The 26,172-nt window shown below is 45.9% G+C and overlaps 1 protein-coding gene across 3 annotated transcripts in view; it reads left to right on the plus strand.

Annotated features, from left to right (window-relative positions):
- LOC121550002 (sickle tail protein homolog) overlaps nt 1-26,172 on the plus strand; it is a 186,129-nt gene that overhangs the window by 79,767 nt on the left and 80,190 nt on the right. For all 3 annotated transcript variants that reach the window (XM_041862049.2, XM_045210541.1, XM_045210542.1), the window contains one exon: nt 17,403-17,710. In XM_041862049.2, the coding sequence (XP_041717983.2) occupies nt 17,403-17,710 (308 nt within the window). The remainder of the gene's footprint in view (nt 1-17,402; nt 17,711-26,172) is intronic.

The raw sequence follows: 26,172 nt of genomic DNA on the forward strand, positions 1-26,172 counted from the left end.
CTGGACGGCTCTGGCGGATCCTGGCTAGACGGCTCTGGCGGATCCTGGCTAGACGGCTCTGGCGGATCCTGGCTGGCTGACGGGTCTGGCTGCTCATGGCTGGCTGACGGCTCTGGCTGCTCATGGCTGGCTGACGGATCTGGCTGCTCGCGGCTAGCTGACGGATCTGGCTGCTCATGGCTGGCTGACGGATCTGGCTGCTCATGGCTGGCTGACGGATCTGGCTGCTCATGGCTGGTTGACAGATCTGGCTGCTCATGGCTGGCTGACAGATCTGGCTGCTCATGGCTGGCTGACGGATCTGGCTGCTCATGGCTGGCTGACGGATCTGGCTGCTCATGGCTAGCTGACGGATCTGGCTGCTCGTGGCGGGCTGACGGATCTGGCTGCTCGCGGCTGGCTGACGGATCTGGCTGCTCATGGCTGGCTGACGGATCTGGCTGCTCATGGCTGGCTGACGGGTCTGGCTGCTCATGGCTGGCTGATGGTGCTGGCTGGGCGGCTAGCGGTGGAGGCGGACCCCAGCCTCGGATTGCAGTCATCACCTCCAGCAGGACGGCTCCCATCCGCATGAGCCGCTCCTGCCGGTCACGAACTCCGAGCCTCCAGTCCAGCATAGGCTGCGTCGGCTCCTGCTGATTCCATAGCAGGTGTATGATTCTGTCTGGCGGAAGGCTCTAGCGGCTCCGGTCTGGCGGACGGCTCTGAAGGAACAGGCCGGGCTGGGCTGGTGACGCACCCGTAGGATACGTGCGTGGAGCAGGAACAGGCCGGTCCGCACCGGGAACACACACCACTGGCCTTAACTGGGGATCAGGAACGGGCCGGACCGGACTGGTAACACACTTCAGTCTCTCATGCCGTGCGACAACAACTTCCCTCCCTCTACTCGCCAATGGCTCCCGTAATCCGATAGCCTTCTCTCCACATCTCCCTGTGGCAGCCTCCTGCTGCCCAGGCGCCCAAGCCATGTGCCCCCCAAAACATTTTTTGGGTAGTACTCCCGGGCTTCCAGCCTTGCCTCCGTGCTGCCTCCTCAATCGCCTCCTCTCGGCTTTAGCTGCCTCCAGCTCTTCACGAGGGAGGCGATATTCTCCCGGTTGTGCCCAAGGACCCTTACCATCCAGTATCTCCTCCCATGTCCATGAATCCTTTATGGGTGGATATAAATCCTGTGTAGGTGGATCCTGTTGCCGCTTGACACGCTGCTTGGTCCTTTTATGGTGGGTTTTTCTGTCACGATCGTCTGAAGAAGCGGACCAATACGCAGCGCGTGGAGTGAACATAATGACTTTATTAAATAAAGCAACCACGAAAAAACAACAAATGACGATAGTGAAGTCCTCTGTAACACTGACAGAAACATGGAACAAAAACCCACAAACAAACAGTGAAACACAACAGTTTAAATATGGCTCCCAATCAGAGATAACGAGCCGACAGCTGACACTCGTTACCTCCGATTGGGAGTCACACGACACCAATCAACGACCTAGAAATAGACACCCAGAACTCCCAACCTAGAAATAAACGTGACAGACATGCAAACATAAACAATCACCCAAAACCCAACAAAACAACATACACCCTGGCTCAAATACACAAGTCCTGGAGCCAGAGTGTGACAGTATGACCATATTAGAGACACATATTTCCCTCAGATTACACAGACCCACAAAGAATTTGAAAACAAACCCAATTTTCATAAACTCCCATATCTATTGGGTGAAATAGCACAGTGTGTCACGCTCTGGCTCCGGGACTGTGTATTTTGAGCCAGGGTGTGTTCATTTGGTTGTGTGTGGTATTGGTTGTGTTGTATTTGTTTGGGTTTCCTTGTTTGGTCGTGTGACTCCCAATCAGTGGTAACGAGTGTCAGCTGTCGGCTCGTTATCTCTGATTGGGAGCCATATTTAAACTGTCAGTGTTCACCTTAGTGTTGTGGGTTTTTGTTCCGTATTCAGTCTTTGTCACTGTGGACTTCACGTATCGTCATTGTTTGTTGTTTTGGCATTGAGTACTTTAATTTAATAAAGTCATGTTCACTCAACGCGCTGCGCTTTGGTCTCATTCGTCAGACGATCGTGACAGAAAAACCCACCAAAGAAGGACCAAGCAGCGTGTCCAGGAGCAAGGAGACTGGACATGGGAGGAAGCGCCGGGTAAGGAGATAGAGAGGCTGGCGATGGCCCAGGTGGGCAAATCGTGGTCCTGGGAGGACATGCTCGGGGGCAAGGGACCTTGGGGGAGGATCAAGGCCCTGGCGAGAGAGGAGCAACGGCGTCAGCAGGGCCATCGTCGGAAGGACGAGAGGCAACCCCAAGAAATTTTTTTGGGGGGCACATGGCTTGGGCGGCTGGGCAGCAGGAGGCTGCCACAGGGCAAGTTGGAGAGGAGGCCACCGGGTTTTGGGGGCCAGAAGGCAGGTTGGCGAGGCCGGGATGGAGAGCGGAACCAACTTCCCGTACTCAGGCATGGCAGCATGGGGACGGGGCAGGTTCCGCGGTATGCGGAGCAGCGTCACGGTGCCACGAGTGGTCCGGCACAGTCCTGTGCGTCCTGTGCGAGCACCCCGCACGTGTCGTGCGAAGGGGGGTATGCAGCCAGGACGGAGTGTGCCGGCTCAACGCTCGTGGTCTCCTATGCCTCTCCGCGGTCCCGGATATCCTGCTCCAGTATCACGTGCGGTCATGTCGGTACGGGTACACAGCCCTGTACGTCCTGTGCGGATGCCTCACACAGAGTGTGTGAAGGTAGGCATTCAGCCGGGACGGGTTGTGGCCGCTCTTCATTCCAGGTCTCCTATCCGTCTCCACAGTCCGGTGAGGCCTGTTCCTGCTCCACGCACTAAGTTAATGGTGCGCGTTGCCAGCCCAGCCCGGCCTGTTCCTGCTCTACGCACAAAGCCTACGGGGTGCGTTGCCAGCCCAGCCCGGCCTGTCCCTGCTCTACGCACAAAGCCTACGGTGTGCGTCGCCAGCCCAGCCCGGCCTGTTCCTGCTCCACGCACTAAACCTACGGTGTGCGTCGCCAGTCCAGCCCGGCCTGTTCCTGCTCTACGCACAAAGCCTACGGGGTGCGTCGCCAGCCCAGCCCGGCCTGTTCCTGCTCCACGCACAAAACCTACGGTGTGCGTCGTCAGCCCAGCCCGGCCTGTTCCTGCTACTCGCACCAAGCCAAGGGTGCGAGTCGTCAGCCGGATCCAGCCTGTTCCTGCTACTCGCACCAAGCCAGGAGTGCAGTCGGGTCGGCCTGGTCCAGCCCGTTCCTGCTACTCGCACCAAGCCAAGGGTGCGAGTCGTCAGCCTGGTTCAGCCCGTTCCTGCTACTCGCACCAAGCCAAGGGTGCGAGTCGTCAGCCTGGTTCAGCTCGTCCCTGCTACTCGCACCAAGCCAAGGGTGCGAGCCGTCAGCCTGATCCAGCCCATTCCTGCTACTCGCACCAAGCCAGGAGGCGAGTCGTCAGCCTGGTTCAGCTCGTCCTGCTACTCGCACCAAGCCAAGGGTGCGAGCCGTCAGCCTGATCCAGCCCACTCCTGCTACTCGCACCAAGCCAGGGATGCGAGTCGTCAGCCTGGTGAGGCCCGTTCCGGCTCCACGCATCAAGCCTAGGGGTGCGTATCGTCTGCCAGGTCCGGTCCATTCCTGCCTCACGCGCCAAGCCAGGGGTGCGCGTCGGCAGTCCTGATCCAGCTAACTGGGTCAGATCGGACTGGGGGCACTACGGGGGGATTGTAGTAGGGTGGTGGTCAAGGCCGGAGCCGGAGCCGCCTCCGAGGAGTAATGCCCACCCAGCCCTCCCCCGTTTGGGGGTTTTTGAGGCGGTCGCAGTCCGCGCCTTTAGGGGGTACTGTCACGCTCTGGCTCCGGGACTGTGTATTTTGAGCCAGGGTGTGTTCATTTGGTTGTGTGTGGTATTGGTTGTGTTGTATTTGTTTGGGTTTCCTTGTTTGGTCGTGTGACTCCCAATCAGTGGTAACGAGTGTCAGCTGTCGGCTCGTTATCTCTGATTGGGAGCCATATTTAAACTGTCAGTGTTCACCTTAGTGTTGTGGGTTTTTGTTCCGTATTCAGTCTTTGTCACTGTGGACTTCACGTATCGTCATTGTTTGTTGTTTTGGCATTGAGTACTTTAATTTAATAAAGTCATGTTCACTCAACGCGCTGCGCTTTGGTCTCATTCGTCAGACGATCGTGACACAGTGTGCCGTCACAGCAGCAAGATTTGTGACCTGTTGCCTCAAGAAAAGGGCAACCAGTGAAGAACAAACACTATTGTAAATAAAACCCATGTTTATTTATTTTCCCTTTTGTACTTTAACTATTTGCACATAATATGACATTTGAAATGTCTTTATTCTTTACTGTAATGTTTACTGTACGTTTTTTTGTTGTTTATTTCACTTTTGTTTATTATCTATTTCACTTGCTTTGGCAATGTAAACATATGTTTCCCACGCCAATAAAGCCCTTCAATTGAATTGAATTGAAAGAGAGAGAGAGTGGGTGGGGGGGGGGGATGTTATCACCAAGAACAAACACGTCTGCAATAGGAAACCTTTTTATAATGTTATGATTGTTGACTTAATACTTCTGGCTCAGCCTCAGTGGACCTCTGTGGACTACTTGGCTGTGACACATGGCTTGGTAGTGAAGTGTTTTAAGTCCAAGATCTCACTAAATGATTGGCTTCTCTGGGGATATTAGGCTAGCATTACTTGTCAGGCATCAGCAGGGACAAGGAATACAGTACAGTGGATTCAATTTTAAATTTGAAGACATCATAGGCAGTTACTGAGGTTCCTCAACTGTCTAAGGTTCTGACTGTTCTCCTTATCACTCAGATGGACTGATAGACAGATCAATGACTTACACTCTCGCTCTATTTGTTCTCTAGAGCTGTATACAGTATGTGAGCATGCAGTTCCCTGTAATGTAAGCAGTTATTGATTAGTTTGTAATTAATTATTACAGTCTTAAAAGCCCAGTTAAAGGCCCAGTTCAGTCAAAAATGTAATTTTCCTGTGTTTTATATATATTTCCACACTATTAGGTTTTTAGTGTAAGAGCTGTTTGAAATGTTGTTTTGGTGGGATGGAGTTTTGGCCTGGCTGGTGACATCACCAGGCATTAAATTAGTTAATAGACCAATAAGAAAGAGAGTTCCAAACCTCTCTGCCAATAACAGCTAGTTTTCCGTTTTCCCCTCCCCAATCAGACCACTCCCAGACAGTCCTAGCAAAAGTCTTGCTTGAGAAATTGCTCTTTGCTATGAAGCTATTTTTGTTTCTTTTTTACGATTTTAACTGAAAACAATCACAGTAAGGTACTTAAAATTATTTGATATTGAGATAAAAACGGCTGCATTGGACCTTTAAGCCTCCCACCATGATGTTTAACTACAATGACCCAAGTCATGGACATGATCTTGAAATCTGTCCATTTAGTGGGTATGAAATCCCACTCCTCTGATACTTCATATATAGTGCTCAGTCTCAGCGATACAGTTGAAGTCGGAAGTTTACATACACTTAGGTTGGAGTCATTAAAACTCGTTTTTCAACCACTCCACAAATTTCTTGTTAACAAACTATCGTTTTGGCAAGACGGTTACTATAGTCTACTTTGTGCATGACACAAGTACTTTTTCCAACAATTGTTTACAGGCAGATTATTTCACTTATAATTCACTGTATCACAATTCTAGTGGGTCAGAGGTTTACATACACTAAGTTGACTGTGCCTTTAAACAGCTTAGAAAATTCCAGAAAATGATGTCATGGCTTTAGAATCTTCTGATAGGCTAATTGACATAATTTGAGTCAATTGGAGGTGTACATGTGGATGTATTTCAAGGCATAAACTCAGTACCTCTTTGCTTGACATCATGGGAAAATCAAAAGAAATCAGCCAAGACCTCAGAAAAAAAATTGTAGACCTCCACAAGTCTGGTTCATCCTTGGGAGCAATTTCCAAACGCCTGAAGGTACCATGTTCATCTGTACAAACAATAGTACGCAAGTATAAACACCATGGGACCATGCAGCCGTCATACCGCTCAGGAAGGAGACGTGTTCTGTCTCCAAGAGATGAACATACTTTGGTGCAAAAAGTGCAAATCAATCCCAGAACAACAGCAAAGGACCTTGTGAAAATGCTGGAGGAAACAGGTTCAAAAGTATCTATATCCACAGTAAAACTAGTCCTATATCGACATAACCTGAAAGGCCGCTCAGCAAGGAAGAAGCCACTGCTCCAAAACCGCCATAAAAAAGCCAGACTACGGTTTACAACTGCACATGGGGACAAAGATTGTACTTTTTGGAGGAATGTCCTCTGGTCTGATAAAACAAAAATATAACTGTTTGGCCATAATGACCATTGTTATGTTTGAAGGAAAAAGGGGAACGGTTGCAAGCCGAAGAACACCATCCCAACCGTGAAGCACGGGGGTGGCAGCATCATGCTGTGGGGGTGCTTTGCTGCAGGAGGGACTGGTGCACTTCACAAAATAGATGGCATCATGAGGAAGGAAAATTATGTGGATATATTGAAGCAACATCCAAGACATCAGTCAGGAAGTTAAAGCTTGGTCGCAAATGGGCCTTCCAAATCGACAATGACCCCAAGTATACTTCCAAAGTTGTGGCAAAATGGCTTAAGGACAATAAAGTCAAGGTACTGGAGTGGCCATCACAAAGCCCTGACCTCAATCCTATTGAAAATGTGTGGGCAGAACTGAAAAAGGAGGCCTACAAACCTGACTCAGTTACACCAGCTCTGTCAGGAGGAATGGGCCAAAATTCACCCAACTTATTGTGGGAAGCTTGTGGAAGGCTACCCGAAACATTTGACCCAACTTAAACAATTTAAAGGCAATGCTACCAAATACTAATTGAGTGTATGTAAACTTCTGACCCACTGGGAATGTGATGAAAGAAATAAAAGCTTAAATAAATCATTCTCTCTACTATTATTCTGATATTTCACATTCTTAAAATAAAGTGGTGATCCTAAATGACCTAAAACAGGGATATTTTACTAGGATTAAATGTCAGGAATTGTGAAAAACTGAGTTTAAATGTATTTGGCTAAGGTGTATGTAAACTTCCGACTTCAACTGTACATGCAGAGGAGGGGATAATATCAATTTCATATGCAGTAATACTCAGTGAGGCAGCTTCTTTGCTATGTTAGTGGTTGCTCTGGACGTCTGTAGGCCAGGGCCCAGCCTTGAGTGACTCACAGCCCCAGGAACGACTCTCCTAGCCAGGGAAGGAGAGGGACAGAGAGGGGAGGAAATCCGGGGAAGAGAGTGAGAGGTGCTCCCCACTCTCTCGCTCCTGGCAGGACGTCCCAGACACATCTGATGTCAGGTGGTGCCTCTCTCCTCCTCTCCTCCTCTCTTCCTCTCGTCCCCTCCTTCTCTCCTCCCCTCAGGATGCTGTGGGCCTGTCCGATGAGAGATCGATGGTGGGCAGGGATGGAGACCAGCAGATGTCTGGACTGGGCTGTGTTAGGGAGGGCCTGAGGCAAGGGTTGGGTTGGGTTGAGTTAGTCCACCCATGGCTGAGCAGAGAGAATTACAGTGAAAGGGAGGTTGTTGGTACACACATGCGCCCATTTTCAGACTTACACATAGGTGTTCTGAGATTATTACTGTGTGAGGAAGAGCAATATAAGCACTTTGTCCAATTTCAGGCCCCCCACACTACACACTCTCTCTCTCTCCACTTTTGTGATCACGTTTTATCTTATTTTTCAACACGACTCTAACTGTATAATTAGATTGTAGCAAACAGCGCCCCCTGCTGTAGAACATGGACATGAGAATGGACTAGCCAAGTGTTCAAGGGAGTGTATGTCAACTTCAAATGTGCAGGAGTAGGGTGAAGTGCCTCTAGATGCTGATCTTGGGTCAGTTTTGCATTTCCCCCCACTAATGGTAAAAGTTAGGAGTGAGGGTGGGGAAGCTTCACCCCGGAGTGTGCATTTGTCACCTGTTAGTCAACCTCACATACACACAAACGGAATGATGGATGGATGTTTACTGAAGGAGGGTAGAAGGGGAGTTGACTGATGTCTCAGGGTACTCCAGCAGCACATTGTGTCAGCGTTCAGCAGACAAACAATGTGGGTTGATGATGTTCAGTGGAGCTAGGCAATAACAGAGAGAGCTGTACCGGTGGTTCTATTAATCTACAAAGCCATCGGGAAGCATTCATTAGTACTGACAGAGCCAACATCAGAGCTGTTTGGACCCTCTGTTTGTCTCCAAACTTGAATTGCAGGAACAGGAAGGAGGGAGGGAGGGAGGGAGGGAGGGAGGGAGGGAGAGAGAGAGGGAGAGAGGGAGAGAGAGAGGGAGAGGAGAGAGAGAGAGAGAGAGAGAGAGAGAGAGAGAGAGAGAGAGAGAGAGAGAGAGAGGACAAATTAAATCTACTAAGCGATTTGTTGAGATCTGGACTGTTTCTTTTTAGCTGAATCACCTTCATTTGAGTCAAATCTAAAGTATGATCTGTTTTCATAATGACAGAGGATCAGGCTTATTGGCCAGTAGGGCCTCTGCCACACACAGAGGATCAGGCTTATTGGCTAGCAGGGCCTCTGTCACAGAGGAAATAAAACTGGTTTGTGCGACTTTATTGGCCTGTTCCATTGGGAGGATATTGAGTTTGCGGTCGAGTTAAAGACACACAGGTGTACCAACTCAAAATGAGCAATTCCATTCCATCGAGCAGCAATAAAATCAAGTAAAATGCATAATTTGTTTAGTTGAAGTACTCACTGGAATATGACGGCTTTGTGTTAAAAAGTATTTTCACTTACAGGGTTACAGAGAGGCAAATTAGTTATATACTTTTCCTCAACTACTCTTCTATCTATCTCTTTCTGTCTTTCTTTATCTCTCTGTCTCCTCTCTCTATCTATTTCTCACACACACGCATGCACGCACTCACAAACACACACACACACACACACACACGCAGTCTGGCTATCATAGTGGTTCATATCATATCTAGCTCCTCTCTTTTGGTACCCGGCCCATCCAGGTTGGCAGACATGTCTCTGTCTGTTTATTGAAGACAGGAAACTCTGGTCAGTCAGGGCTGTGTTCTCTCTCTGATTCTCAGGCATCTTATTGTAGAATTGCATAATTAGCCTTCTGTTTCGACTGAAGGGCTGAGAGTGTACATATACACTGAGTGTACAAAACATTAAGGACACCTTCCTAATATTGAGTTGCACACCCACTTTTGCCCTCAGAACAGCCTCAATTTGTCAGGGCATGGACTCTACAAGGTGTCAAAAGTTTTCCACAGGAATGCTGGCACATGTTGCTTCCCACAGTTGTGTCAAATTGGCTGGATTTCCTTTGGGCGGTGGACCATTCTTGATACACACAGGAAACTGTTGAGCGTGAAAAACCCGGCAGCGTTGCAGTTCTTGACACAAACCGGCGAGCCTGGCACCTACAACCATATCCCTTTCAAAGGCACTTAAATATTTTTTTTGCCCATTCACCCTTCTGAATAGCACACATACACAATCCATGTCTCAATTGTCTCAAGGCTTAAAAATCCTTCTTTAACCTGTCTCCTCCCCTTCATCTACACTGATTGAAGTGGATTTAACAAGTGACATCAGTAAGGGATCATAGCTTTCACCTGGATTCACCTGGTCAGTCTATGTCATGGAAGAACCGGTGTCCTTATTGTTTTGTACACTCAGTGTATTTAGTGCACTAATTTTGACCAGAGCCCAATAGGCCCTGGTCAAAAGTAGTGCACTAATTAGGGAATAGGGTGCCATTCGGGATGCTGAGAGTGTCTTGTAGAGTAAATGGAGTTTGAGTTGTGGTGGTGGAGACTATCATTTAATGAAAAGCCCTAGAGGAGGCAGATGCAGTCAGAGAGGAGATGAGATGTGTTTATCTGTGTGGTGGAGGTTTGGGATTATACTGCTAGTGAGAGGGAGATGGCACAGCCATGGCTTCATACAGACCTCCACCACTGTTTAGTGCAGAGCACAGACTGTCCATTGGCTTGCCAAAGACATGGATCACATAAACACTCACTGGGGCCAGAGGAAGAGCAATTGAGGGAGGGAGGAAGTGGGAGGTAGAGAGGGGTCAGGGGGGATAGAGGCAACTCAAGTTAAGTGGTATTTAAGGACAGAGAGAAACAGCCATCTGCATAAATAGTATTCATGTCAAACCAAACAGTTCTGGATACTTGCACCATTGATTAAGATGTCCTAGTAGATTGCATATGGAGGCCCCATGGGACGAAATGAGCTCTTGAGCATTATAGCCTCATATAACGTTGTATCAGTGCTGTAATAGCATAAGTTCAGTCTTAAGAGGGGTTTTAACTTCAGTCTTAACAGTTAGGAGGGGCTTTTAACTTCAGTCTTAAAGTTTGGATGGGTTTTAACTTCAGTCTTAAAGTTAGGAGTGTTCTTTCATTTCAGTCTTAAGAGTGAGGAGGGCAAGGAGGATGTTGGTCTGTGAATGAATCATAGCAGTTCTATTGAGCTCAGTAGGAGGTGTCAACCCCTGGACGCTCTCGAATCAAAACAGAGAAGTGATGAGTTAGTCTGTCTGGGACTAGAAGTTAAAGTCAGCTCCCACGTGATTGGATGGCAAGTTTACTAACGAGGTTCCAGCACCTATTTTGGAAAAATATTATGTGAGCGAGCATGTTCTCTATTATGATGTTATTCTACTACTTCATTGTCTTTTTAAATGACTATGTGTATATGCTGCAATGGGGATTAATAAAGTATTTATTATCTTATGTCAAAGAGCAGAAACTAGAGATGACAATTCTACATGTTTACATATCCTATCCCCCTATAGATTTGTTTGACTTTACCCTTGTTATTGCCCTACTACAAATACTCAAGAGTAACAAAAATGACCTAGTTACTGTAATGTGTGTGAAAGTTGGAAGTGTCGACGTGTACAGAAATGTTTTTACGACAGGAGAATGCACAAAGTGAAACAGATACTAAGGGGCCAAACGTTGAGGGCCCAAACGTTTCCTGTGTGTGTGTGTGTGTGTGTGTGTGTGTGTGTGTCAGGTTGCGTGTGAACAATGTGACCGGGCTGCATTGTGAGAGCATTAATAGGTGCTTTTCACTGAGCTAGGAGGACCAGCATGGAAAAGACCTTATCCGTTAGATCAGCAATCAGCTTCCTCTCAATGTAGAAATCAGCCTCTCTGTAAGCTGTCAGACGTGGCAGGAGACCTCCACAGTGTCTGTCTCAAATGGCACCCTGTATTTCCTATAAAGTGCACTACTTTTGACCAGGGCCCATAGCTCTGATCAAAAGTAGTGCATTATACGGGTTTTGGGATTTGGGACGCACCCGTAGCCTACTACCCATCCTGTTCATGGCAGAGTCCTGGCGGGGTGGCAGTGCCCCTTTTACAGGCTGCTCATGGGAAGGAGGTAGGTAATGAGTTCTAGTGAAGGACATGGAAGGAATCAGATGGTCTAAAATTAGGCGACTGGCGAGAATACAAATCACTTTTATGTGCTAAGTTAGTGAGTCCATTGTAACAGGCAGGGGAGTGAGATTCGTGTGTACAAGCTAGCGTGCATGTGTCCATCAGACGGAGGTCTTGAACAGAATTCTCTTCCAAAAGGTACAGACAAAAACATCCATATACCTTTGGATTGGGTTTCGACAACTGTGATAGTCCAGATCTTATGCCCAACATTTTCAATACGTAAGAATGGACATTGTGTATCCCATATCAACAGGGGAGTACAGATTGTCGTGGTCATAGTAGTGCCCTATGTGGGCTTTTCTGTTGTAGCACACTGCAGCTCTTTGTTTCATGTTAATGGGTAAGTCTTACCAGAAGAGTGGGAGTCGTGCCTGATACATTCCTCCATAAATGACTAAGGATGCGTCCCAAATGGCAACCTGTTCACTATATAGTGCACTATTTCTAACTATATAGGGAGGATATGGTGCCTTTTGGGACCATATTTACATGGAGTAACTGGAGACGACAAAGCACGGGACCTTACACTTAACCAGCCCCACACTGTCACGCCGCAAGTGTTGCATGTCTTCTTTTGACCGAGACTAATATTTACTTAACACTGGCAAATGGGAGAGAGGACATTCTTTAGATACTAGCCTGTAGACACATTTCACTTTCCGCCACCTCTCAAGACTTCTCAGAGTACATGGTCATTTTCCGTCTGGGTGTTCACAATAGGGTCTATTCGGTTGAGTGAGTGAGTGAGTGAATGAGTAAGTGAGTGAGTGATTATAGTGTAGGGTTGTATGGTAGGTTTTCTTGTTTGAAATTTGAGTGGCAGAAACTGACTGGTTGGGTGGTTTAGGTAATAGGTACCAATTTACCGTACATGTATACTATGGGGATTCTGGCTAACTGGTCTGTATATTTCGCCTCCTCTTGCTGGGTCATTTTCTATCTGGCTATTTGTTCAGAGTATAGAAGGGCAGGTTGGTTGAGTGTTTGGAATTTGAGTAGCAGAAACTGACTGGTTCAGGTACCGACATACCATATACACTGAGTGTACGAAACATTAGGAACACCTGCTCTTTCCATGACATAGACTGACCAGGTGAATCCAGGTGAAAGCTATGATCCATTATTGATGTCACTTATTAAATCCACTTCAATGAGTGTAGAGACAATTGAGACATGGATTGTGTATGTGTGCCATTCAGAGGGTGAATGGGCAAGACAAAAGATTTTAGTGCCTTTGAACGGGGTATTGTAGTAGGTGCCAGGCACACCGGTTTGTGTCAAGAACTGCAACGCTGCTGTGTTTTTCATGCTCAACAGTTTCCTGTGTGTGTCAAGAATGGTCCACCACCCAAAGGACATCCAGCCAACTGGACAACTGTGGAAAGCATTGGAGTCAACATGGGCCAGCATCCCTGTGGAATGCTTTCGACACCTTGTAGAGTCCATGCTCCGACGAATTGAGGCAAAAGGGGGGGATGCAACTCAATATTAGGAAGGTGTCCTTAATGTTTTGTACACTCAGTGTATATACTATGCTATAGGGATTCTGGGTCAATGGTTTGATGGCTGTCTGGGAGTAAGTGGGTGGGAGTACCACTTCTCTCCATGTGTTTGACATTATCTTTCATCTGGCTCAACTTTGTTTGTTCATGTGCTGACCCCTCCACTTTCAATTACATGGCCCACAAACTACACATTGATCTCCTCACGTTTACTGTAAAAATATTGAAACTGCTGTGGAAATCACACACACACACACACACACACACACACACACACACACACACACACACACACACACTCTTACATGCACACACTCACATGCACACACACACACGAGTCCCAAAATGTTGGGCATATGTTTGCAGTCATGTATAGCAAACATACAGGATATGTTTCAAGTCAACAGTACAGTCACACGTTTAGACAAATAAACATTCATGTGACGATTATTTTTGATTTCCATAACCCTTAGGATACTGGTTGAGCAGGTCAGCTTTGTTAGGTTATGTATATGTTTGGCATATGTTACAAAACCATTTTCATGGCTGTACTTATGATGGCAGCTGATCACTTAAAAAGCAGCTGAGCAAAGATAAGTTAAGAGCCTTGTGCGATGAATTTAAACTGGCTGTAAACCAGAAGTATGGCACATGCCTGGTTACATCTCAAATGACACCCTATTCTCTTTATAGTGCACTACGTTTGACAAAAGTAGTGTACTATAAAGGGATTAGGGTGCCATTTGGACAGATGCCTGTCTTTGTCAGGTTCCCTATGAGATCAGAGGGAATGGCTTAGTAGGAGTCAGCTCATATAAGACATAGTGTAGTGGCAAAGACCAGAGAGGACCGTGTGTGTGTTAGACAGAGTGGGTCAGACACCTGTTGGTCTGGGGCCCACTCTCTAACTGAACGATGCCAGTAACCTATTTTAGATAGCTATAGAGAGGAGGCAACTTACACGCACACTCTCTCTCCCTCTCACATACACATGCGCACATACCCAACCTTACACAAATAGTGGTTGGCCTGAGGCAGAGAAGAGGTGCTTGCTGTCCCTCCTGTGTCCTGGAATTGAGTTTGTTTTCTAAATCCCTACTGGTCACCCCTGTGGTTCTGGGCGGATCTCAAGGCCCTTTTTCACGTGAGCCTTGTCTGGAATTTGGAAGTCAACAGTTGCCTGTGTTGTTTTTCTATTTCTCCCGACCCGTTTTCTTCGGTCCCAGTTTGTTACTCGCGGGATAAAATGGAAAAAGGCAGTGGAGGAATTGAAGAGATAGGAGAGGAGGATGTATTCTATTCTATTCTAGAATGTTCAAGTCTTGTTGAAGGTAAGGAACTTGAAACTGAAAGAGTTTAACGTTTCTGTAGCGTTCGGTGTAGATACAATAGCTAAGTGATTTAGAAACTGTTTTTAGGAGTTAAAAATAGGCCTGTAAGTACGTCAGCCATGCTGCAACACTCAACTAGAAGAGTAAGGGCAGCGGGATATCTTTCATTAGCCATCCATCGGCAGTGCAGTGCTTTTCTGGTATGTTCCTAGCTACATCATACCCCCATTTACAGTGCTTAACTGATCCAGACAAAGTTTACTGTGAGTTGTGTGGGTGGAAATATCCATGTGAATGCACGTTATCAGTTCTGTTGGTGTTCAAGTTTCAAGATTTAATGTCACATGCACACGTACAGTGGAATGCCTTTCTTGCAAGCTCTAACCCCAACAATCAATAACAATGTAATACTAAAAATAACAAGGTAGAACAAAAACACACGTACTATATACAGGGTCAATTCCAGTACCACATTTACAATGTGCAGGGATACTGGATCGATAGAGGTAGATATGTGTAGGGGTAAGGTGACTAGACATGAGGATGATAAACAGAGTAGCAGCAGCATATATGATGATTGTATGTGAGTGGGTGTGTGTAGAGTCAGTAAATGTCTGTGCATATTATGTGTGTGTTAGCAAATTATGGAGTATGTGTTCACACTGGGTGACCAAAACACCATGTGATAGGAAACACTACTGTGTGGGAGCAAAGCGGAGCGACTGAAATACAATGCTGAAACTGAAAGTCATGTTACACCCATGTGCTTTTGTTTGGTGAGGAAACATAAGACAGCAATAATTATATAGCCAGACCCTTATTTTTCCCCATTAACCTTGGACAAGTACACATTATGGCTGTACCTGCAGTGTAGAGAAACAAGCCAACAGATCAGCATGCTTGATTACTCTCTCCCTGTGTTTTCACACTCCACCGCTCCTCTCTTCCTCTCCTCCTCCTCTCTTATCCTCCACGCCCCAGCCCTATGGGGAACCAAAAGCCTGGAAGAATTACAGCGCGGGGAAAAAGAGTCTGTGTCAGCACACGGCACCATGGGATAGCTCTCAGTCTCACAGCAAGCCCCTCACTGTCACAAACACGCTGGATACATCCCAAATAGCATATTCCCTATATAGCACACTGTATAAAGTAGTGAAATAGTCGTCAAAAGTAGTGCACTATAAAGGGAATACGGTGCCATTTGGGACACATCCACTGCCCAGCCTGAGCCAAAATGGTTCCCTCATTGATTTGTAGTGTTAATGCCCAGCCCCAAGGAATGGATTGATTTATAACAAGATAATAGAGTGTTTAGAGCTTGAACTGAAGGAAATGTTTCTCATTATCTCTTTAGTATCTTAAAGTGATGCTCCAGAGCTTTTGTATAATTTCAGCCAGTAGTTTTGAAAGTAGTCCTCACGAGCCAAAAATGGACCCCGGAAATTGTGCACAATTGTATACTACAACATCCTTGTAATTTATTTTAAAAAATTAAATTCGTACAATATGTTACGAATTTGTAAGTGGTTAAGATCCCGGACTGCCTCTTTAAGATTGAATATCATGTTGATATATTGGGTAGTTAACAGTATGTTGATGTGTTATAATGGAGTTGAATGGTTTTCAATATTTATGTTTTTAATTTGACATATGGTTTCTGTTTTTCCTAGAAGTTCATGATGTATCAATGTTCACAGTTGAGAGGAAGACAGGACATCCCTTTAGAGAATGGAGTTATTCCAAGTCAAGATCGCCGCCGTTATTCAAACATCCTAATGTGCTACTGGAAGGAATAACATTTCCTCCTGAAAATATTGACTTTGACGTACGAATGTCTGTAGTCAGCGACTTCTGTTCACTATGAGGATTCCATTTCCCAAGTGTCTGTATATAAACAGATTCTCTGGATAACGTTTTGTCTCTCTCCTAGACAGATTTTGAATGTTTGCCCAGGCTTTTGAATGTCGGGGAGAGTTTAAAGTGAACAGCTGCTTCAGTTTAATGTTTTCATCACTGATATTGTTTCTGTCACATGAAATCTGGAGTTCCGATCACTGAAATAAGCAACAACATGAATATGTGATGAGGTGGAGGCTTGCATCCTAAATGGCACCCTATTCCCTTTATAGTGCACTACTCTTTGACCAGGGTTGGCCACTGTATAGGGAATAGCATGTAATTTGGGACACATATGGGGACTAGTCTGCAGTACTGGATGCTTCCTATCCTGGAAGATATCAATATCCCACTTTATGATTTGATGATACTTCATGCAATGAAGCTTGAAGGTTGTTTCCTATGGCTAGATTTATTGAGAATTCCCTCAGATAAATGATTATATAACAGAACAATGCCTCTCATTATTTTATTGGATGCTTAGTTCTCTACTGATGCTGTCATTGAGACATTATGCTGTTTTCAGCTTAGCCCCAGATGAAACTGTGTATACTAAACAAGAGCAGTTGGCTAGGTCTGTTCGGGATGTTCCATTGCCCCAGGCAAGCTCAATCAAACCCAGATAAAGCATTTGGCATCATTTCAAATAGTATTTGAACCCAGGTCTGATCTGTAGATGCAGTATTTTATGTCTAGACTGCGTTTTCATAACATCCATAATGTCTCAATGTCTACAATGGGATCATGCATCAGTCTGCTGATAATGGATTTTACAGGTTGTGTGTATCTTCAGCCATCTTCAGCCACATTTGAAAATGTCATTATGTAATTCAGTTAGAGCACGGAGCCTGGATCTTTCCCAATCTGGCTGGTCCACTGGTGTTTAGGGTTAGGTCTCTGACTTAGGCTATAATTTTATAGTCATGTGTATAACCATAAGGGTTTGTGAATGCACCTAAGGACACGCACACTCACACACACACACTCACACACTTGTTTTTTCCTGCGTAGTACATTCTTGGGCGCCCAATACCCTGCCCACTGCCACACCCAAGCCCCGTTTTGGCCCAGGAGAAACCATGCACCCACACACACCAATAGAATAGTGCCACAGTACCTGTATGTTGACCCAGCCTCTCTCGCTCTCTCTCCAGAGCAAACCAAAAGCAACCTAAAGGTAACCTCCCTGGAGGACTCCGAGCACCTGAGCAGGAGGCAGGGCCCCACGAATGGGACCCCCACCCGGACCCAGGACCCCAAAGGTAACGGCAGCCGCACCGTCCCCCGCAGGCACACGTTAGGGGGGGCACGCAGCTCCCGAGAGATCCTGGCCATGCAGCCCTCGGACATGGACAAGAAGCGGGAGGCCTTCCTGGAGCACCTGAAGCAGAAGTACCCTCACCATGCCTCGGCCATCATGGGCCACCAGGAGAGGCTCAGGGAACAGGTTAGTGACGAACAGGTTAGTGACAGTGGAGATATTTCATTACATATTTTTACTTGCGTGTCCTACTGGCGGTCTAAGCCACTGCCACCAGAATACATGTACCAGTGAAAGCGTGGGTCTCCCATCTCCTCCTATCTTTCCTGTAAGTCTTTCACCTGGGCTCTATTGTGACACTTTTCCTAGTTAATCAACTTCTTTGGTCCAAATTATAAATGAACGTGAGACTACTCTTTTACACCTGGGGTGTTACAAGTCATTTGTATTTGTCTTGTTTGGGTCAGGTGACAGTCCAATAGCAACACTATTTCTCCCGGTTTTGCCACAGGTGAAAATGGGAAGTCCATTCCATAAATCATGTTGTCACATCTTTTTATCCTTAGACTGCTCCAAGATTATAATTGTTTGTCTGGTGCAGAAGTGGTAAACATTTGGCTCCTTTTCAGTGAGGTGAATTAGAGCTGGACTCATACTGGATCGGTTTCCCAGACACAGATTAAAGCTAGTCTTGGACTAAGAAACATGGCCAATGGAGAATCTAGCTTTTTAGTACAGGACAAAAACTATTCTGTATCCGGGAAACTGGCCCCCGGTGTTCACATTCATTATTTTACAAACTCTGCAAACTTAACATCTACCACTAGCTGCTTATTGCATGTTGGTCATTCATTAATAATGACCGCTAAATAACCATAGATTCATCATCAGAATCCTCTGTTCACACACTCAGTAAAAACAGAGTGATTCAGGTATAGAGTTAAAGTGATGCCAAATGGGCCCTGGTCAAAATAGTGCACTATAAAAGGAATAAGGTACAATTTGGGACACACACTGAGAGTCTTTACACCAAGGTGTGGTAGCCCTTTCCTGCAGTCATTGACCAAAAGCGCCCTCTTTGGCCTCATGGGTGGAATGTTAATTTCATAATTCATTTTCTTTTTCTTTTTTTTACGACGAAAATCAGGTGTTTCTATGTCAAACAGTTTTGTTATATTTCAGTCTTCTGTGATGTATAAGTGTAATATTGGGATGCAAACTCAAAATTGAATAGATTTCAATTCTATATCTGACATGGTACAGGTGTCTTCTTTTTTTAAGCCCATAACCATGTGTGTGAGGTGTATACTTTTGTTTCAAAGTAGATTTGTTTAAGACTACCAAGAAACACTCTGTGTGACCCTGATTCAGCCCACTGCAGTAAAAGGTTAAACATTCGGCCCGCAAGCTCATACAATCCGGCTTGCCGGGGATTTGAGTAAAAAAATTTTTATACAGTATATATATATATTGTGACGTCACGAGAGGCTACACAGCTTTCAGCGGGATTGCTCAAGTAGTGCCAGGAGACCAGGTTCAATCAAAACAAGGATTTTATTAAAGGTCTTGGGAAACTAACGAAAGTATAACACAATTCTGTTCTCTGGTGGCTCTTTAAGGGTTAACAGTTCAGGGATGTCTCTTCCACATCCAAAATCATAACTCTCCCTCGCTCAAATAACTTTTCCCCAGTCTTACTGTATTCCACGTTGCAGCTAGTGGCCAACCCAGCAAAACGTCCTTCCAAATGTCCCACACGTATTTCCACAGGTGCATATATCCAAAGGTGAGTATTTCCCAAAGGTAAGTATCTCCAAATCCTTATATTCCTCATGGAAGTGGACGTGCAGCACTCTTGTCCTCCAGAGAGCCCCGCTTGGAGACCGTGTCTCTTCCCTTCAACAAACCTTCAGCTCATCAGCTCCTGATTGGTTTCAGCTGCGTGGGAAGATTGGCCATAGAGGGTTGGAGTTCCCGACCATACCAGCAGATGGAGCCATAGCTGTCTGGGTTTGCAGCCATCTCAGGGGATGTAACGTCCCTCCAGGACACAGCCTCTCGTGACATCACACATCCCCCTCCTCGGGACCGACGTCCTCGTCGGGGTAAAGGCAGCGAAGAAGGCATCACGCCGGGAGAGGGCGTCCGCATTGCCGTGGTGCTTGCCAGACTGCTCTCTCTTCAACTCCTCCAACTCTAGGACCAGGGACTCAGCCTCCTGTTGTCTCTCCTTGAGTTTCTTACTGAACGCATCAGCCTTGGTTTTAGCAGAGTTTAGCTTCTGTTGAGCAGCTTTCAGTTCCTTCTCTCTCTCTGCCTCCGCATTCTTCATCTTGTTCTCCAACACCTTGTACTTCTCCTCTGCCTTCTTCTGGACCTCCTTACTACTGCGCAGGGTCTCCTCACACTCCTCGATGGTCCTGCGCAGCCTCTCCAGCTCCTCCTGTTGCTTAGGGAAGGAGCTCTGTTGGAGTTTAGCCTGGAGGATATCTAACTCTTCTGTCTTCATGTCTAACTGTTGCTTTAACAAACGATACCTCTCAGCGGTCCCCTTCAGACCAGACAGTTCTTTGTCCAGATTCTGTAGCTCCGTCTCTGTGTCGGTCTGGGCACCTGCCATCCCTATCAGAGCCCGGGCGGGAGTGAGTAACTCGGAGGATTGCACGGAGCCTTCCCAGGATGAGTCTTGCCTCTCCGTTTCGAGGTACTCGGGTTATCCTCTCCTGAGACTCTCTCCAGAGTGGGTAAAAGGCTGGGCAGTCTCGTCCAATTAGGACAGGGACGGGGAGGGAATCAACCACCCCCCGCCGTCGTGTGTATGGTTCCCCGTGTGCTGGTCATTGTAAGTTCAGTAATGGGGTATTCTCTGGTGTCCCCATGGACACAGGAAACTGGGAGGACTTTCCCGGGGTCAGACACGTTGGGCCCACCAAATCCTTACGCACCAGGGTGGCCCGGCTACCAGAATCCAGTAAGGCCTCCACATCATGGTGATTCACAGTTACCGGGCAGGTGGGGGGTCGATCTGGGCCACCATCTACGACTCCCAAGAGCGAGGCAAAACGGTGTGTGGGTGCTGAGCTGGAGGACTCCGCAGTGGGCATAGGTTCATCGGCTGGTTTCCCACACTGCCAGGAGATATGTCCCATCTCCCCACACCGGTAACACTGTCGAGTTTCCCCCTCCTGGTGTACTCTTCTTGGACCCGCCTGGTTTCTGGCTCCCCTGAGCCGGGATAAGTCCTGACGTGGCTGGGTTCGAGACCTTGGGGTCCTTTGGACGGGTTCTTCCCATTTGTGGTGGGGCCGCACTCCGGGGTCTTTTCGGGAAGCATTCAGCATCTCCGCTGTGGCCTGGTACTTTTCCACAGCTTCCACGGTCAGATCAGCCGTGGTCAAGGCCTGTTGACTGATGAACCGTTTTGCCTCATAAGGCAGGGCGCGTAGGTAACGATCCACCACAACGGCCTCCACCACCGCCGCTGCTGTATTCCTCTGCGGATCCAGCCATTTCCTTGCGATTCGGACAAGTTCATGCATCTGCGCCCGAGGAGGTTGGTCTGGTTGGAAGGTCCAGCTGTGAAAGCGCTGGGCCATACCAAACTTTGTGAGTCCATATCTGCTGAGGATCTCAGACTTCAGGGCATCATAGTCAGTAACCTGGTCAGGGCCCAGGTCCCGGACAGCATTCAGCGATTCCCCGGTTAGAAAGGGGGCTAACAGACCAACCCACTGTTGCTTGGGCCAGGCTTCCCTAGTGGCCGTGGCCTCAAATGCATGCAGGTATGCCTCAATGTCATCGGTAGCTCCCATCTTAGATATAAAGTCACTTGCCTTTATTGGGCGGGTATTTTGGACAACCCTCTGTCTCTGCAACTGCAATTCCTCTGCCTTCAGAAGGTTGGCTTTCTTTTGCTCCTCCAAGAGAGCCACGTTTGCTTGCATCTGGGCTTGCTGGCCAGCAACAAGGGCTTTCAATATGTCCTCCATTTCAGTCGGCGGGGAGCCTACGGCCAACTTGGAAAACTGGGTGATCAAACCTTCGGTATCCTCCTCTGACATGCACTATTAACGCTTGAGCTGCCTGTATTCTCCACCACCTGTGACGTCACGAGAGGCTACACAGCTTTCAGCGGGATTGCTCAAGTAGTGCCAGGAGACCAGGTTCAATCAAAACAAGGATTTTATTAAAGGTCTTGGGAAACTAACGAAAGTATAACACAATTCTGTTCTCTGGTGGCTCTTTAAGGGTTAACAGTTCAGGGATGTCTCTTCCACATCCAAAATCATAACTCTCCCTCGCTCAAATAACTTTTCCCCAGTCTTACTGTATTCCACGTTGCAGCTAGTGGCCAACCCAGCAAAACGTCCTTCCAAATGTCCCACACGTATTTCCACAGGTGCATATATCCAAAGGTGAGTATTTCCCAAAGGTAAGTATCTCCAAATCCTTATATTCCTCATGGAAGTGGACGTGCAGCACTCTTGTCCTCCAGAGAGCCCCGCTTGGAGACCGTGTCTCTTCCCTTCAACAAACCTTCAGCTCATCAGCTCCTGATTGGTTTCAGCTGCGTGGGAAGATTGGCCATAGAGGGTTGGAGTTCCCGACCATACCAGCAGATGGAGCCATAGCTGTCTGGGTTTGCAGCCATCTCAGGGGGATGTAACGTCCCTCCAGGACACAGCCTCTCGTGACATCACAATATATATATATATATATATATATATATATATATATATATGTTAGTGATGGGGGAAAAATCGATACAGTTACATATCAGAATATTATTCTTGATGATCTATTGTATCGTATCGTTTAGACAATATCACAATATTATTTTTGCACTAGTTGGCTGTACCAGCACCAAAACTCCAGTATATTTCCTTCATAACTTGTTCTCCAGCTTCTTTTTAAATAGGGAGCCGATTTGTTTTCAGCACTTATATTTCCATGACTCGTTTTCTCATGGCTCTCTCTTGTCCCTCTGCAGCAGACATACTGGTGAGCAATATGTTTGGACCATGGAATCTCAATAAAATCACAGTATTGAATCACAATACATATATACTCTGGAGAATCGTGAGAATCGCAATACATATCGTATCAGCGCCTAAGTATCATGATCATTTTGTTTCGTGAGGTCGCTGGCAATTCCCAGCCTCGCAAAAGTATTCTGATTTTAATGTATTACAAAGTGGGATTAAAATTGATTTAATTGTCATTTTTTGTCAACAATATACACTAAATACTCTGTAATGCAGAAGTGGAAGATTTTTTGTTGTTTGTTTGTTTTAACTAAAATATAGTTGTTGCATAAGTATTCTGCCCCTTTGTTTAGGCAAGCCTAAATTAGTTCAGGAGTAAAATTTGGCTTAACAAATCACATAAAAAGTACAGTACATGGACTCACTCTGTGTGAAATAATAGGGGTTAACGTTAATTTCAAGCACAGATTCAACTACAAAAACCAGGGAGCTTTTCGAAAGCCTCATAAAGAAGGGAAGTGATTGGTAGATGGGTAAGAATAACACATCAGACATTGAATATCTCTTTAAGTATTGCCTAGTTAGTAATAATTATGCTGTGCATTATGTATTAAACCACCCAGACACCTCAAAGATACAATCATCCTTCTGAACTGAGCTGCAGGACAGGAATAAACGTTAACATGAGGCCATTGGTGATTTTAAAACAGCTACAGAGTTCAATGGATGTGATGGGAGAGAACTGAGGATGGATCAACAACATTATAGTGACTCCACAATAATGACCTAAATGAATGAAAAGAAAAACATAAATATACAAAACATGCATCTTGTATGCAACAAAACACTAAAGTAATAATTTAAAAAAATAATGGCAAAGGAATACACTTTTTGGCCTAAATGCAAAGCCCTATATTTGGAGCAAAACCTTTTACATTTACATTTTAGTCATTTAGCAGACGCTCTTATCCAGAGCGACTTACAGTTAGTGAGTGCATACATTTTCATACTGGCCCCCTTGGCCCCCCGTGGGAATCGAACCCACAACCCTGGTGTTGCAAGCGCCATGCTCTACCAACACAACACATAACTGAGTAAATGCCTCCTTATTTTCAAGCATGGTGGTGGCTGCATCGTGGTATGGGTTTGCTTGACATCGGTAAAAACTGGGGAGTTTTTCAGGATAAAAATAAACGGGAAAGGGCTAAGCACAATTAAAATCCTAGAGCAAAACCAAAATCAGTCTGCTTTACACCAGACACTGGCAGAGGAATTCACCTTTCAGCCGGACAATAACCTACAACACAAGGCCACATCTACACTGGAGTTGCTTACCAAGAAGACAGTGAATGTTGGCCAGGTTATAGTTTTGACCTAAATCTGCTTGAAATATTATGGCAAGACTCGAAAATTGCTGTCTAGCCATGATCCCCAACATCTGGACAGAGCTTGAAGATTTTTCAAAAGAATAATAGGCAAATATTGCAATCCAGGTGTGCAAAGCTCTAAGAGAATTACCCAAGAAGACTCACCTGTAATAATTGCTGCCAAAGGTGTTTCTAACACGTATGGACTCAGGGAGCTGAATACTTATGCAACGACTATATTTTATTTATTACATTTTTATTGATCTTTAAAAACAGTTCGAATATTTCTTCCACTTTGACATTACAGAGTATTTTGGGTAGATAAAAAAAAAGACAATTAAATCCATTTTAATCCCACTTTGTAACACAATAAAATGTGAATACTTTTGCAAGGCACTGTATAGGATCGGAAATTCCAAAAGCGGTGGATAGAGGACAATTTTTGCACATTTTCACGGTGAGGAAATATAAAACATTATAAGTGCGGCCCTCCGGACTTGGTGAAGACCGAATGCAGCCCGTGGCGCAAAATGAGTTTGACATCCCTGCTTTAGACAATGAAGAATGTTTGTTGCCGTGTCACCCTTGGGGCAACCTGGCCGAGGAGAAGGTATGGGGGAAGGAGCAGTAGAACCTTAGACCTTTGGTTCACCTGGCCTCTCTGTTTGTGTTTGCATCGGTTCAGAGGAGACAAAAGGGAGTGATCACCTGGCTTTATAGTCAAAACAATAGAGGTAAATGTGAGCCGGGCACTAAGTCATGAAGGTGTACTGGCTGTACGTGCGCGTGTGCGTGCATGCGTGTTGGTATGCATTCTGCATTTTCTGCCCATTATGACTGATAATCCGTGAATACGGTTGATTTTATGAGACAGCAATCATTGCAATTCAAGACAACAAACCTCAACAATTTGAGCGGCAATGTTGATCCAATGGAAATCAAATTCATCTGAGATCTTAGTTTTAGTAGATCTAGTCTGAACTTCAGAGTCTAAAGCAATCAGTGGAAGAAGTAGCTTGCTTTTGTTAATATTTTAGACAAACTGGGACAGTATTATTTTACTGTTTATAGAATAATAATGACTCTTAATGTGTGTGTGTGTGTGTGTGTAGAGAGAGAGAGAGAGAGAGAGAGAGAGAGAGAGAGAGAGAGAGAGAGAGAGAGAGAGAGAGAGAGAGAGAGAGAGAGAGAGAGAGAGAGAGAGAGAGAGAGAGAGAGAGAGCATTTGGAAAGTATTCAAACCACTTCCCTTTTTCCACATTTTGTTACGTTACAGCCTTATTCTAAAATGGATTAAATTCATTTTGGCGAACACCACTTTGTTGCCTCTCTGATTAATGCCCTCCTTGCCTGCTTGCCTGCTCCGTGAGTTTTGGTGGGCGGCCCTCTCTTGGCAGGTTTGTTGTGGTGCCATATTCTTTCAATTTTTTAATAATGGATTTAATGGTGCTCCGTGGGATGTTCAAAGTTTTGGATATTTTTTTATAACCCAACCTTGATCTGTACTTCTCCACAACTTTGTCCCTGACCTGTTTGGAGAGCTCCTTGGTCTTCATGGTGCCGCTTGCTTGGTAGTGCCCCTTGCTTAGTGGTGTTGCAGACTCGGGCCTTTCAGAACAGGTGTATATATACTGAGATCATGTGACAGATCATGTGACACTTAGATTACATACAGGTGGACTTTATTTAACTAATTATGTAACTTCTGAAGGTAATTGGTTGCACCAGATCTTATTTAGGGGCTTCATAGCAAAGGGGTTATTTTTTTAATTTCACTTCACCAATTTGGACTATTTTGTGTATGTCCATTAAATGAAATACAAATAAAAATGCCTTTAAATTACAGGTTGTAATGCAACCAAATAGGAAAAACGCCAAGGGGGATGAATACTTTTGCAAGGCACTGTATAAGACCCCACATTTGTCAGAGCAAAAACCAAGCCATGAGGTCGAAGGAATTGTCTGTAGAGTTCTGAGACAGGATTGTGTTGAAGCACAGATATGTGGATGGGTACCAGAAAATGTCTGCAGCATTGAAGGTCCCCAAGAACACAGTGGCCTCCATCATTCTTTAATGGAAGAAGTTTGGAACCACCAAGACTCTTCCTAGAGCTGGCCGCCCAGCCAAACTGAGCAATCGGGGGAGAGGGGCCTTGGTCAGGGAGGTGACCAAGAACCCGATGGTCACTCTGACAGAGCTCCAGAGATCTTCTGTGGAGATGGGAGAAACTTCAAGAAGGACAACCATCTCTGCAGCATTCCACCAATCAGGCCTTTATGGTAGGTTGGCCAGACGGAAGCCACTCCTCCA

This window comes from Coregonus clupeaformis, chromosome 34 (assembly GCF_020615455.1).
Source record: "Coregonus clupeaformis isolate EN_2021a chromosome 34, ASM2061545v1, whole genome shotgun sequence".
In the NCBI taxonomy this organism is placed as follows: Eukaryota; Metazoa; Chordata; class Actinopteri; order Salmoniformes; family Salmonidae; genus Coregonus; species Coregonus clupeaformis.